The following is a 14,809-nucleotide window of genomic DNA, read 5'->3' as shown; positions in this document are numbered from 1 at the left end:
GTGAAAGAGAGTGAGCGATGGACTGCAGCAAGCTGGTGCCGTGCTCCGAGTCGCTGCAGTCCATCGCGCTCGACGAACATCTCACCGAGGACAAGTGCAGGGTGAGTCGGCAGAGAGAGAGAGAGAGAGATAGTAAGTGAAAGAGAGTGAGCGATGGACTGCAGCAAGCTGGTGCCGTGCTCCGAGTCGCTGCAGTCCATCGCGCTCGACGAACATCTCACCGAGGACAAGTGCAGGGTGAGTCGGCAGAGAGAGAGAGAGAGAGATAGTAAGTGAAAGAGAGTGAGCGATGGACTGCAGCAAGCTGGTGCCGTGCTCCGAGTCGCTGCAGTCCATCGCGCTCGACGAACATCTCACCGAGGACAAGTGCAGGGTGAGTCGGCAGAGAGAGAGAGAGAGAGATAGTAAGTGAAAGAGAGTGAGCGATGGACTGCAGCAAGCTGGTGCCGTGCTCCGAGTCGCTGCAGTCCATCGCGCTCGACGAACATCTCACCGAGGACAAGTGCAGGGTGAGTCGGCAGAGAGAGAGAGAGAGAGATAGTAAGTGAAAGAGAGTGAGCGATGGACTGCAGCAAGCTGGTGCCGTGCTCCGAGTCGCTGCAGTCCATCGCGCTCGACGAACATCTCACCGAGGACAAGTGCAGGGTGAGTCGGCAGAGAGAGAGAGAGAGAGATAGTAAGTGAAAGAGAGTGAGCGATGGACTGCAGCAAGCTGGTGCCGTGCTCCGAGTCGCTGCAGTCCATCGCGCTCGACGAACATCTCACCGAGGACAAGTGCAGGGTGAGTCGGCAGAGAGAGAGAGAGAGAGATAGTAAGTGAAAGAGAGTGAGCGATGGACTGCAGCAAGCTGGTGCCGTGCTCCGAGTCGCTGCAGTCCATCGCGCTCGACGAACATCTCACCGAGGACAAGTGCAGGGTGAGTCGGCAGAGAGAGAGAGAGAGAGATAGTAAGTGAAAGAGAGTGAGCGATGGACTGCAGCAAGCTGGTGCCGTGCTCCGAGTCGCTGCAGTCCATCGCGCTCGACGAACATCTCACCGAGGACAAGTGCAGGGTGAGTCGGCAGAGAGAGAGAGAGAGAGATAGTAAGTGAAAGAGAGTGAGCGATGGACTGCAGCAAGCTGGTGCCGTGCTCCGAGTCGCTGCAGTCCATCGCGCTCGACGAACATCTCACCGAGGACAAGTGCAGGGTGAGTCGGCAGAGAGAGAGAGAGAGAGATAGTAAGTGAAAGAGAGTGAGCGATGGACTGCAGCAAGCTGGTGCCGTGCTCCGAGTCGCTGCAGTCCATCGCGCTCGACGAACATCTCACCGAGGACAAGTGCAGGGTGAGTCGGCAGAGAGAGAGAGAGAGAGATAGTAAGTGAAAGAGAGTGAGCGATGGACTGCAGCAAGCTGGTGCCGTGCTCCGAGTCGCTGCAGTCCATCGCGCTCGACGAACATCTCACCGAGGACAAGTGCAGGGTGAGTCGGCAGAGAGAGAGAGAGAGAGATAGTAAGTGAAAGAGAGTGAGCGATGGACTGCAGCAAGCTGGTGCCGTGCTCCGAGTCGCTGCAGTCCATCGCGCTCGACGAACATCTCACCGAGGACAAGTGCAGGGTGAGTCGGCAGAGAGAGAGAGAGAGAGATAGTAAGTGAAAGAGAGTGAGCGATGGACTGCAGCAAGCTGGTGCCGTGCTCCGAGTCGCTGCAGTCCATCGCGCTCGACGAACATCTCACCGAGGACAAGTGCAGGGTGAGTCGGCAGAGAGAGAGAGAGAGAGATAGTAAGTGAAAGAGAGTGAGCGATGGACTGCAGCAAGCTGGTGCCGTGCTCCGAGTCGCTGCAGTCCATCGCGCTCGACGAACATCTCACCGAGGACAAGTGCAGGGTGAGTCGGCAGAGAGAGAGAGAGAGAGATAGTAAGTGAAAGAGAGTGAGCGATGGACTGCAGCAAGCTGGTGCCGTGCTCCGAGTCGCTGCAGTCCATCGCGCTCGACGAACATCTCACCGAGGACAAGTGCAGGGTGAGTCGGCAGAGAGAGAGAGAGAGAGATAGTAAGTGAAAGAGAGTGAGCGATGGACTGCAGCAAGCTGGTGCCGTGCTCCGAGTCGCTGCAGTCCATCGCGCTCGACGAACATCTCACCGAGGACAAGTGCAGGGTGAGTCGGCAGAGAGAGAGAGAGAGAGATAGTAAGTGAAAGAGAGTGAGCGATGGACTGCAGCAAGCTGGTGCCGTGCTCCGAGTCGCTGCAGTCCATCGCGCTCGACGAACATCTCACCGAGGACAAGTGCAGGGTGAGTCGGCAGAGAGAGAGAGAGAGAGATAGTAAGTGAAAGAGAGTGAGCGATGGACTGCAGCAAGCTGGTGCCGTGCTCCGAGTCGCTGCAGTCCATCGCGCTCGACGAACATCTCACCGAGGACAAGTGCAGGGTGAGTCGGCAGAGAGAGAGAGAGAGAGATAGTAAGTGAAAGAGAGTGAGCGATGGACTGCAGCAAGCTGGTGCCGTGCTCCGAGTCGCTGCAGTCCATCGCGCTCGACGAACATCTCACCGAGGACAAGTGCAGGGTGAGTCGGCAGAGAGAGAGAGAGAGAGATAGTAAGTGAAAGAGAGTGAGCGATGGACTGCAGCAAGCTGGTGCCGTGCTCCGAGTCGCTGCAGTCCATCGCGCTCGACGAACATCTCACCGAGGACAAGTGCAGGGTGAGTCGGCAGAGAGAGAGAGAGAGAGATAGTAAGTGAAAGAGAGTGAGCGATGGACTGCAGCAAGCTGGTGCCGTGCTCCGAGTCGCTGCAGTCCATCGCGCTCGACGAACATCTCACCGAGGACAAGTGCAGGGTGAGTCGGCAGAGAGAGAGAGAGAGAGATAGTAAGTGAAAGAGAGTGAGCGATGGACTGCAGCAAGCTGGTGCCGTGCTCCGAGTCGCTGCAGTCCATCGCGCTCGACGAACATCTCACCGAGGACAAGTGCAGGGTGAGTCGGCAGAGAGAGAGAGAGAGAGATAGTAAGTGAAAGAGAGTGAGCGATGGACTGCAGCAAGCTGGTGCCGTGCTCCGAGTCGCTGCAGTCCATCGCGCTCGACGAACATCTCACCGAGGACAAGTGCAGGGTGAGTCGGCAGAGAGAGAGAGAGAGAGATAGTAAGTGAAAGAGAGTGAGCGATGGACTGCAGCAAGCTGGTGCCGTGCTCCGAGTCGCTGCAGTCCATCGCGCTCGACGAACATCTCACCGAGGACAAGTGCAGGGTGAGTCGGCAGAGAGAGAGAGAGAGAGATAGTAAGTGAAAGAGAGTGAGCGATGGACTGCAGCAAGCTGGTGCCGTGCTCCGAGTCGCTGCAGTCCATCGCGCTCGACGAACATCTCACCGAGGACAAGTGCAGGGTGAGTCGGCAGAGAGAGAGAGAGAGAGATAGTAAGTGAAAGAGAGTGAGCGATGGACTGCAGCAAGCTGGTGCCGTGCTCCGAGTCGCTGCAGTCCATCGCGCTCGACGAACATCTCACCGAGGACAAGTGCAGGGTGAGTCGGCAGAGAGAGAGAGAGAGAGATAGTAAGTGAAAGAGAGTGAGCGATGGACTGCAGCAAGCTGGTGCCGTGCTCCGAGTCGCTGCAGTCCATCGCGCTCGACGAACATCTCACCGAGGACAAGTGCAGGGTGAGTCGGCAGAGAGAGAGAGAGAGAGATAGTAAGTGAAAGAGAGTGAGCGATGGACTGCAGCAAGCTGGTGCCGTGCTCCGAGTCGCTGCAGTCCATCGCGCTCGACGAACATCTCACCGAGGACAAGTGCAGGGTGAGTCGGCAGAGAGAGAGAGAGAGAGATAGTAAGTGAAAGAGAGTGAGCGATGGACTGCAGCAAGCTGGTGCCGTGCTCCGAGTCGCTGCAGTCCATCGCGCTCGACGAACATCTCACCGAGGACAAGTGCAGGGTGAGTCGGCAGAGAGAGAGAGAGAGAGAGATAGTAAGTGAAAGAGAGTGAGCGATGGACTGCAGCAAGCTGGTGCCGTGCTCCGAGTCGCTGCAGTCCATCGCGCTCGACGAACATCTCACCGAGGACAAGTGCAGGGTGAGTCGGCAGAGAGAGAGAGAGAGAGATAGTAAGTGAAAGAGAGTGAGCGATGGACTGCAGCAAGCTGGTGCCGTGCTCCGAGTCGCTGCAGTCCATCGCGCTCGACGAACATCTCACCGAGGACAAGTGCAGGGTGAGTCGGCAGAGAGAGAGAGAGAGAGATAGTAAGTGAAAGAGAGTGAGCGATGGACTGCAGCAAGCTGGTGCCGTGCTCCGAGTCGCTGCAGTCCATCGCGCTCGACGAACATCTCACCGAGGACAAGTGCAGGGTGAGTCGGCAGAGAGAGAGAGAGAGAGATAGTAAGTGAAAGAGAGTGAGCGATGGACTGCAGCAAGCTGGTGCCGTGCTCCGAGTCGCTGCAGTCCATCGCGCTCGACGAACATCTCACCGAGGACAAGTGCAGGGTGAGTCGGCAGAGAGAGAGAGAGAGAGATAGTAAGTGAAAGAGAGTGAGCGATGGACTGCAGCAAGCTGGTGCCGTGCTCCGAGTCGCTGCAGTCCATCGCGCTCGACGAACATCTCACCGAGGACAAGTGCAGGGTGAGTCGGCAGAGAGAGAGAGAGAGAGATAGTAAGTGAAAGAGAGTGAGCGATGGACTGCAGCAAGCTGGTGCCGTGCTCCGAGTCGCTGCAGTCCATCGCGCTCGACGAACATCTCACCGAGGACAAGTGCAGGGTGAGTCGGCAGAGAGAGAGAGAGAGAGATAGTAAGTGAAAGAGAGTGAGCGATGGACTGCAGCAAGCTGGTGCCGTGCTCCGAGTCGCTGCAGTCCATCGCGCTCGACGAACATCTCACCGAGGACAAGTGCAGGGTGAGTCGGCAGAGAGAGAGAGAGAGAGATAGTAAGTGAAAGAGAGTGAGCGATGGACTGCAGCAAGCTGGTGCCGTGCTCCGAGTCGCTGCAGTCCATCGCGCTCGACGAACATCTCACCGAGGACAAGTGCAGGGTGAGTCGGCAGAGAGAGAGAGAGAGAGATAGTAAGTGAAAGAGAGTGAGCGATGGACTGCAGCAAGCTGGTGCCGTGCTCCGAGTCGCTGCAGTCCATCGCGCTCGACGAACATCTCACCGAGGACAAGTGCAGGGTGAGTCGGCAGAGAGAGAGAGAGAGAGATAGTAAGTGAAAGAGAGTGAGCGATGGACTGCAGCAAGCTGGTGCCGTGCTCCGAGTCGCTGCAGTCCATCGCGCTCGACGAACATCTCACCGAGGACAAGTGCAGGGTGAGTCGGCAGAGAGAGAGAGAGAGAGAGAGAGTAAGTGAAAGAGAGTGAGCGATGGACTGCAGCAAGCTGGTGCCGTGCTCCGAGTCGCTGCAGTCCATCGCGCTCGACGAACATCTCACCGAGGACAAGTGCAGGGTGAGTCGGCAGAGAGAGAGAGAGAGAGATAGTAAGTGAAAGAGAGTGAGCGATGGACTGCAGCAAGCTGGTGCCGTGCTCCGAGTCGCTGCAGTCCATCGCGCTCGACGAACATCTCACCGAGGACAAGTGCAGGGTGAGTCGGCAGAGAGAGAGAGAGAGAGATAGTAAGTGAAAGAGAGTGAGCGATGGACTGCAGCAAGCTGGTGCCGTGCTCCGAGTCGCTGCAGTCCATCGCGCTCGACGAACATCTCACCGAGGACAAGTGCAGGGTGAGTCGGCAGAGAGAGAGAGAGAGAGATAGTAAGTGAAAGAGAGTGAGCGATGGACTGCAGCAAGCTGGTGCCGTGCTCCGAGTCGCTGCAGTCCATCGCGCTCGACGAACATCTCACCGAGGACAAGTGCAGGGTGAGTCGGCAGAGAGAGAGAGAGAGAGATAGTAAGTGAAAGAGAGTGAGCGATGGACTGCAGCAAGCTGGTGCCGTGCTCCGAGTCGCTGCAGTCCATCGCGCTCGACGAACATCTCACCGAGGACAAGTGCAGGGTGAGTCGGCAGAGAGAGAGAGAGAGAGATAGTAAGTGAAAGAGAGTGAGCGATGCTGCAGCAAGCTGGTGCCGTGCTCCGAGTCGCTGCAGTCCATCGCGCTCGACGAACATCTCACCGAGGACAAGTGCAGGGTGAGTCGGCAGAGAGAGAGAGAGAGAGATAGTAAGTGAAAGAGAGTGAGCGATGGACTGCAGCAAGCTGGTGCCGTGCTCCGAGTCGCTGCAGTCCATCGCGCTCGACGAACATCTCACCGAGGACAAGTGCAGGGTGAGTCGGCAGAGAGAGAGAGAGAGAGATAGTAAGTGAAAGAGAGTGAGCGATGGACTGCAGCAAGCTGGTGCCGTGCTCCGAGTCGCTGCAGTCCATCGCGCTCGACGAACATCTCACCGAGGACAAGTGCAGGGTGAGTCGGCAGAGAGAGAGAGAGAGAGATAGTAAGTGAAAGAGAGTGAGCGATGGACTGCAGCAAGCTGGTGCCGTGCTCCGAGTCGCTGCAGTCCATCGCGCTCGACGAACATCTCACCGAGGACAAGTGCAGGGTGAGTCGGCAGAGAGAGAGAGAGAGAGATAGTAAGTGAAAGAGAGTGAGCGATGGACTGCAGCAAGCTGGTGCCGTGCTCCGAGTCGCTGCAGTCCATCGCGCTCGACGAACATCTCACCGAGGACAAGTGCAGGGTGAGTCGGCAGAGAGAGAGAGAGAGAGATAGTAAGTGAAAGAGAGTGAGCGATGGACTGCAGCAAGCTGGTGCCGTGCTCCGAGTCGCTGCAGTCCATCGCGCTCGACGAACATCTCACCGAGGACAAGTGCAGGGTGAGTCGGCAGAGAGAGAGAGAGAGAGATAGTAAGTGAAAGAGAGTGAGCGATGGACTGCAGCAAGCTGGTGCCGTGCTCCGAGTCGCTGCAGTCCATCGCGCTCGACGAACATCTCACCGAGGACAAGTGCAGGGTGAGTCGGCAGAGAGAGAGAGAGAGAGATAGTAAGTGAAAGAGAGTGAGCGATGGACTGCAGCAAGCTGGTGCCGTGCTCCGAGTCGCTGCAGTCCATCGCGCTCGACGAACATCTCACCGAGGACAAGTGCAGGGTGAGTCGGCAGAGAGAGAGAGAGAGAGATAGTAAGTGAAAGAGAGTGAGCGATGGACTGCAGCAAGCTGGTGCCGTGCTCCGAGTCGCTGCAGTCCATCGCGCTCGACGAACATCTCACCGAGGACAAGTGCAGGGTGAGTCGGCAGAGAGAGAGAGAGAGAGATAGTAAGTGAAAGAGAGTGAGCGATGGACTGCAGCAAGCTGGTGCCGTGCTCCGAGTCGCTGCAGTCCATCGCGCTCGACGAACATCTCACCGAGGACAAGTGCAGGGTGAGTCGGCAGAGAGAGAGAGAGAGAGATAGTAAGTGAAAGAGAGTGAGCGATGGACTGCAGCAAGCTGGTGCCGTGCTCCGAGTCGCTGCAGTCCATCGCGCTCGACGAACATCTCACCGAGGACAAGTGCAGGGTGAGTCGGCAGAGAGAGAGAGAGAGAGATAGTAAGTGAAAGAGAGTGAGCGATGGACTGCAGCAAGCTGGTGCCGTGCTCCGAGTCGCTGCAGTCCATCGCGCTCGACGAACATCTCACCGAGGACAAGTGCAGGGTGAGTCGGCAGAGAGAGAGAGAGAGAGATAGTAAGTGAAAGAGAGTGAGCGATGGACTGCAGCAAGCTGGTGCCGTGCTCCGAGTCGCTGCAGTCCATCGCGCTCGACGAACATCTCACCGAGGACAAGTGCAGGGTGAGTCGGCAGAGAGAGAGAGAGAGAGAGAGAGTGTAAGAGAAAGAGAGAGTAAGAGAAAGAGAGAGTAAGAGAAAGAGAGAGTGAGAGATAAAGAGAGAGAGAGTGATAGAGAGAAAGAGAAAGAAAGTGAGAGAGAGAGAGAAAGAGAGTTAGAGAGTGAGGGAGAAAGTGAAAGAGAGTTAGAGAGAAAGAGAAAGAGAGTTAGAGAGTAAGAGACAGATTGAGAGAGAGTTAAATAGTAAGAGAGTGTGATAGCGTAAGAGAGTGAAAGTGAGAGAGAGAGAGAGTGAGTGTAAGAAAGTGAGAGTGTAAGAGAGAGAGAGTTAGAGAGTAAGAGAAAGAGAGATTAATTTCGAATACAATAAATTTTTAGCTTTATTAATATTGTATACTTATATTACACCCCCCCCCCCAGGTGACGGCGCTGTGCGCTCTCCGCGGCGAGCTGTACATCGGCACGGCTTGGGGCTGCATCATAGTCGCCGACTCCACCACGCTGCGCCCGCTCACCGTGTTCCGACCTTATGAGGAGGACGTAAGTGCTATATTCCAATGTACATCCACCACGCTGCGCCCGCTCACCGTGTTCCGACCTTATGAGGAGGACGTAAGTGCTATATTCCAATGTACATCCACCACGCTGCGCCCGCTCACCGTGTTCCGACCTTATGAGGAGGACGTAAGTGCTATATTCCAATGTACATCCACCACGCTGCGCCCGCTCACCGTGTTCCGACCTTATGAGGAGGACGTAAGTGCTATATTCCAATGTACATCCACCACGCTGCGCCCGCTCACCGTGTTCCGACCTTATGAGGAGGACGTAAGTGCTATATTCCAATGTACAGCCAGCCAAGTTTTCTTTTTATGGTATAAGTGGTAAACGAGCAGACGGGTCACCTGATGGTAAGCTAACATGGACACCCGCAACACCAAAGCAGACATAGGTGCGTTGCAGGCTTTTTAAGAAGGTATACGCTCTTTTCTTGAAGGTTTGAAGGTCGTATCGGTTCGGAAATACCGCCAACGACAGCTCATTCCATAGTTTCGCTGTGCGAGGCAGAAAGTTATGCTTTTATTAGGAACTTGAGGATTGTTGAGAATTCGGAGATTGGGGAGATTGGGAAGGGATAATTGGGTCTCCGGTAACCTCACTTACACAACGAAACACAACGCAAGCGTTGTTTCACGTCGGTTTTCTGTGAGGCCGTGGTGTGACTTTTTCCAAGTTATATGTACTTTCTAAGATTATTTAGACACCACTGACAAACGGTGAAGGAAAACATCGCGAGGAAACCTGACCTTATAATTTCCGATTATAAGTTTGAAATCACCAACCCGTATTTAGTAAGCGTGGTGATTAATGCTCAAACCTTCTCCGCGTGAGAAGAGGACTTTGGTCAGCAGTAGACAATTACAGTAAAAAGTAAAACGGGGTGAATAGGGATCGAGAGGTGAAAAGGGACAGAAGAGGGGTGAATAGATACTATGAAGAATTTCCCTGTACCCATTCACCTCTCTTAAATGATAAGTGATATTTATTTCTGTAAATAGATTATTAAATAACACTTTTACACGTCAATATTTCAAATAGTTAGATGAGACCGGCATTTCCTATCCGACTACTATGAGAAGAAATGCCGAAACAAACTCAGAGGTCATAGTCTCTTTTAAAGTCCAGACAATGATATAGAGGATAATGTGAGCGAATCGTGCCAGTTGATTCTGTAGTGGTCTTTACAGGAAAGAACCACAGCAGTTTGAGCGGACCTGTTCAGGTGGCAGCACGCATGTGTCAGTTTACAATCAGCTCAGCTGTATAAAACTAAAAGTGAATTATGTTTACAGGTAAAATTGATCATCCCATTACACCCACATAGAGAAGAGGAGCCCGGTATGATAGCCACATTCGGACACGGGTACCGACCACTGTTGCAGCGGTATGCGCCACATGTAAGTAAAACAGTCATTAGTAATAGAACTCAAAACGGGATATTCTATTTTATTTCTATGAGTTTCCGATATTTCGGCACTGTTGCAAGCGCCATGATCACGGATGAACTGTTGAACAGTTGAGAACTGAACGGATGACATTAATTGACCCCATTAAAAAAAATGGTACTTAAAATTCGATTGTTTTATCACTGATTTGTTGGTTCTTGAATTTTAAACCCACAATTTTAATAAGAATTTCTAAAACTACTAAGAATTTCTAAAAGTCGGAAAAGTTAAGTATCGCTTTAACCGGTTAGAAAATGGAGAAGATCCAGAATGGAACCAGAGACTTTTTGCTCAGTAGACGCACTCGACCTAAGTCACTGTACTTTGTAAATAAAATTTCATTAGGACGCGCGTGTTAAGTTCTAAAATATCTATCTAGTTATTAGTCTTCCGATAACGCGGGCGCCTCGCTGCTAACAGCTGATCATGCGAAAGCACGCGCGCGAAATTTTGTTGTTTTGTTATTGTGATAAAAATAAAACTAATGACTATACAAAAAAAGTTTCTTCGGGAAAGTTGTTTGTAATCATGAATACAATCACGTGTTTAAATATCGTTCACTAATTACCAGTCACCCTATTTAACGTCAAAATAAAATTACCCATATATGGTCTACTTAAAATAAATACTTCGAATTTAACTATCTTTTTCTTTTTTTTCAGAATTCCAACACCACAAACACACATAATGGCTACTACTGCTTACTATGGCGGACACAGCATTGGTTGCCCGACTAAACAGACACCAGCCCAGCGCTGGACTAAATATCAAAGCGTTGCCCATGCGCATAGTAATGGCATCGATGGTAAGACATGGGCGAAGTAGATAAAGGAAGAACAATATGGAGTTATTTTTTGTTTCATATAAGTATTTTGGTTCGAATTTTAACGTAATTCGTGTGTGATAACTTTGAAACACTACATAGTATAAAACAAAGTCGCTTTCTCTGTCCCTATGTCCCTTTGTATGCTTAAATCTTTAAAACTACGCAACGGATTTTGATGCGGTTTTTTTTAATAGATAGAGTAATTCAAGAGGAAGGTTTATATGTATAATACATGTGTAATATATCACCATTGCACCCATACGAAGCTGGGGCGGGTCGCTAGTATTATAATAATATTGGTTTTAACGTTGCCCCACACTAAGATTTTCTCCCGTATCCTGACGTAATAAACAGTTTTTCTTTATTTCTTTCTAAAAGTAAGACATTGCCTTACTTTTCTTACTAGAGCAATCTCAACTTTCTTACTAGATGTGTCTCAAGTTATCGCGCACGTGTTTTAGAACTTGTGCATAATATTTTTTGCTTTCCATAGATGGCGTTCATATCGATTATGGGTATAATATTCTTACATCTTGTTCGGTGAAAATATGCCTACATTGCTAAAATGTAAACTCCAAATAAAGTATATAATTATACAATAAAGGTAACACGCCTTTCTAAATTAAAGATGAGATATAACAGAATATATGTATATTTGAAAAGATGGGATAACGCCATCTATCGTATGGATTTATGAACTAATTTTGTATTTATTTATTTTGTGATTTTGCTGTAAATTAGGTTGTGTATGTGTTTGTGTTATTATTTTTTAAAGTGTTTTTTTTTTTATTTACACTGTATTGTCTACTATTAATTACCTGTTTTTAAGTGTATTTTAGTTATAGAGGAGATTTTTGCACTCAATCGACAAGCATGCATGAAAAAATTGATGAATGTAGATGTAGCGAGAGAGGTATGTCAGTTTTGTGGCATTTAGCTATCTATTGTCTCTGTCTACCGCAATGGGAGACAGGCGTGACGATAATTATGTATGTATTTATGTGTAGCGTTTAATTTGTTAAGCGCGCCATCTATTGATTTATTGCTCGAACTAACTCGAAACCTTGTTTTAGTGTAAGTGACGATAGATGTCGCTGTCCTCTATAACTGAAATGGACTTTTATAAATATGAACATTATGAATAAAACTATTAGACTGTTTAAATTAGTCTAGTATGGTAGCACGTCGTCCTAGACTCGATTCCCGAGTCGATAAAAAAAGTATTATTAAGTTTTTCAACTTCCAAATATTATGAATTTCCTAGTATTGTCTTTTTTGTAAGTATGTAGTTTCGGAAATCTGTAAATTTTATGGAAAATTCAGATCTCATTTTTTTAATACTAGGTCGCTAGGAGAATCTTGCTTTGTAAATCTCAACCTTACTGCTTAAGTAATAAAGAACAAATCATGTGATTTTTGGATCAAATATCGCTTTTTTGCAAAATGTTTTTTTTTATTCTTATGTTTTTTAACTATATGTATTAAATGTTGTGCAGACTGGTCTTAAAGACTATGTAAAGAGGTTCAATTCCCGAATTGGCCAAATTATTATAAGGTTTGTTCATGATTTTCATCGATAAATCGAAGGGGTACGATTCACGGGTTAAGCAAAACATTTTCAAATAGGAAAAAGATAATGAGATGTTTTATATAATATTAGCGAAGCTTTTTAACTTGCCTTAGAGGACCTGTTACAAAATATCTAATAAAGTTGCTAATAGTCCAACTAACTGTATCTTTAGTATGAGTTTGCTTTACGTTTAAAGTATCTAATCGAAACGAGAGCGCGTTCGGCTCTATGATTGGCCGGCTCGAATAAACCAGAGAGCGATCTAATCGGCAGCTCGAACTTGCTTATCGGTGGCAAATATACATGCTGTTCCACCCTACAAGTGTGCAAGTTCAAGTATGGGAGAGCCATAATTCGGCACTGCTGGGCCGGCTCGACCGAAGTGATACCACGGCCGAGCAGTACACCGACGTGAAACAACGCTTGCGTTGTGTGAGTCCACCCTTCCCCCATCTTCCCAAACCCCGATTCCCCAACAATCCTCAAATGTCTAACACTCAAAAGGCCAGCAACGCACTTACAACGTGTCTGATGTTTCAAGTATCCATGGGCGGCGGCGATTGCTTACCATCAGGTGATCCGTCTGCTCGTTTGCCTAATAAAAAATAGTTTTCATTATGAAATATGTCAGTTATGCTAATAACAACTTAATTAGATATTATGTATCAGGTTTTTAGTTTAATAAGCAATTGTGAAAGAGGTGTGTAAGAATCGTAGCAATTGGCGTTCCATTGTCTCTGCCTACCCCCATGGGAGACAGGCGTGAAGTTATGTATGTATGTAATCAATCGTCACTGGACAAAATAATGTATTATTTGTGCATTTTTTATATACAAAACGGATCGATATACGACTTATGGCTGATTTTAATGACCTATCTATCTTTATAATAACTATCGTGAGACATACTAAATTAACTAAAAATCACGGGTTACTCACGTACATTAATGGAGAAAAGCTCTACTAGTTTCGAGTCACAGAGGTACTATACATGCTTCAAGCGTGCGCAGACGTCACGCATCCATAGCACGCATCCAGAGCACACACAAAAAACATAGCTTAGCTGAGACGCTAAGCTATGTTTTTATATGAAAAGATGCGTTTCCACCAGAGCTAAGCTATAAGCGACATCGCCGCGCCTACGCGTGCTCATGATAAAGAGTCCCTTTGTGACTTGAAACTAGTAGAGCATTTCTCCATTAAAAACCGTGATTTTTAGTTAACCTATCTATCTATTGGCTTACTAGAAATACACTGTTAATTATTATGTTATCGGCTTACTCACGTAACTGTTTGACGAGGAACTCGACTAGTTTCAAGCCATGCTAGAGACTCATATTCATAAGCAGCTTTCCGCGACTGTCGCACTGCTACTAATTACGTGTGTAAGCCGAAAAACGTCATAATTAATTTATTATGTCTGACGAAAATTATGAATTGAATGAATGTGGCAAAATATTAATGAATTTGAAACTGGCTATTCGTTAGACGACTTAATATACAGGATCGGAAGGGACTTTTAAGGTAGATCAAACATATCACATATCAACAGAAGGCTTTGTACGCGTTTGTTTTCCGTTGAACGAGATCGAATGAAGCGTTCGGCGCTCAGATGGGCCAGCACCTCATAACCAACCAAGCAGTACACTTAGTATGAGTTTGCTTAACGTTTAAAGTAATTGAAATGAGAGCGCGTTTGGCGCTCTGATTGGCTGGCGCGAATGAATCAACCAATCAGAGCGCCGAACGCGCTTTCGTTTCGATCTCGTTAAACGTAAAACAAACTCGTACTAAGGGTACTGATTGGTTGATTCATTTGAGATGGCCAATCAGAGCGCCGAACGCGGTCTCGTTCGCCGTAAAACAAACTGGTACTAAGGGAATAGTCCGTGACAGTCCACTGCTGGACTATGAGCCTCCTCTACATAAGAGGGGTTTGCCATAATCTCGCTTGACCAGCAGATCGCAGTGTAAAAGGTTCAGGTTTATCAGAGAGCGCTGCTGCCCGGTCTCTATCAAATGTGTAGTCCCTTAGTCGGGTATATGACACCCGCGGGAAGAGTAATGGTGGGGATAAATGTATATTTTAGTCCTGTAATAAGTCGTTGTCGTGTCGTTACCGTCCCGCTAGCAGTAAATGAACAAACAGCTTTATAACACATTTTTATTTGTATTTATTCTATTATTTTGTAATAGTTATTAAGTGATAATATTTAAAAACCAAAGATGAATACATAATAATAAATTAATCAAATTAAAATTTTGTTTTATTTCTTGTTTTTTGAGTGTGTAAGCATCCGTTTTTTAAAGCGGTAAAATCTATACAATGCCTTTTCCTGTCTTGGGTGAGGCGAAAGAGTGTCAAACTCTTGGTGACTAAAACCCACCCCGTTCCTACTCCTGCTTTTCGAGCCGGAGTTCCGGTAAACCTGCTAGGCAGTCCACAGCTCCATGTTGGAACCATAACTGCTAATTGCAGTCTTAGCTAAACTAACTAATAACATATTAAAGAGGAACTTGGCCGAAAACTAAAAATAAACAAATTCTATCTAGCTATTTCGTTCGTTTAAAAAAAGTGGAGTCACCTTAGCATTCCTAGGTAGGGCCTTCCTTAGCATTTTTTATTACCTACCCAAATATGGCAAATATCTTTACTCAAATCTAAAAACAAAATCACCCAAAACAAACTA

At 48.5% G+C, this 14,809-nt stretch overlaps 1 protein-coding gene across 2 annotated transcripts in view; it reads left to right on the top strand.

The window, feature by feature from the left end:
* LOC118278394 (leucine-rich repeat serine/threonine-protein kinase 1) overlaps positions 1–12,620 on the top strand; it is a 93,749-nt gene extending 81,129 nt beyond the window's left edge. For both annotated transcript variants that reach the window (XM_050703392.1, XM_050703393.1), the window contains 3 exons: positions 8,138–8,257; positions 9,571–9,675; positions 10,386–12,620. In XM_050703392.1, the coding sequence (XP_050559349.1) occupies positions 8,138–8,257; positions 9,571–9,675; positions 10,386–10,460 (300 nt within the window). In that variant the 3' untranslated portion in view covers positions 10,461–12,620. The remainder of the gene's footprint in view (positions 1–8,137; positions 8,258–9,570; positions 9,676–10,385) is intronic.
* The last annotated feature ends 2,189 nt before the right edge of the window (positions 12,621–14,809 follow it).

Source organism: Spodoptera frugiperda, chromosome 24 (genome assembly GCF_023101765.2).
Source record: "Spodoptera frugiperda isolate SF20-4 chromosome 24, AGI-APGP_CSIRO_Sfru_2.0, whole genome shotgun sequence".
Lineage (NCBI taxonomy): Eukaryota > Metazoa > Arthropoda > Insecta > Lepidoptera > Noctuidae > Spodoptera > Spodoptera frugiperda.
The sequence above is the reverse complement of the archived record's forward strand: the minus strand, read 5'-3'. Positions and strand labels throughout refer to the sequence as shown.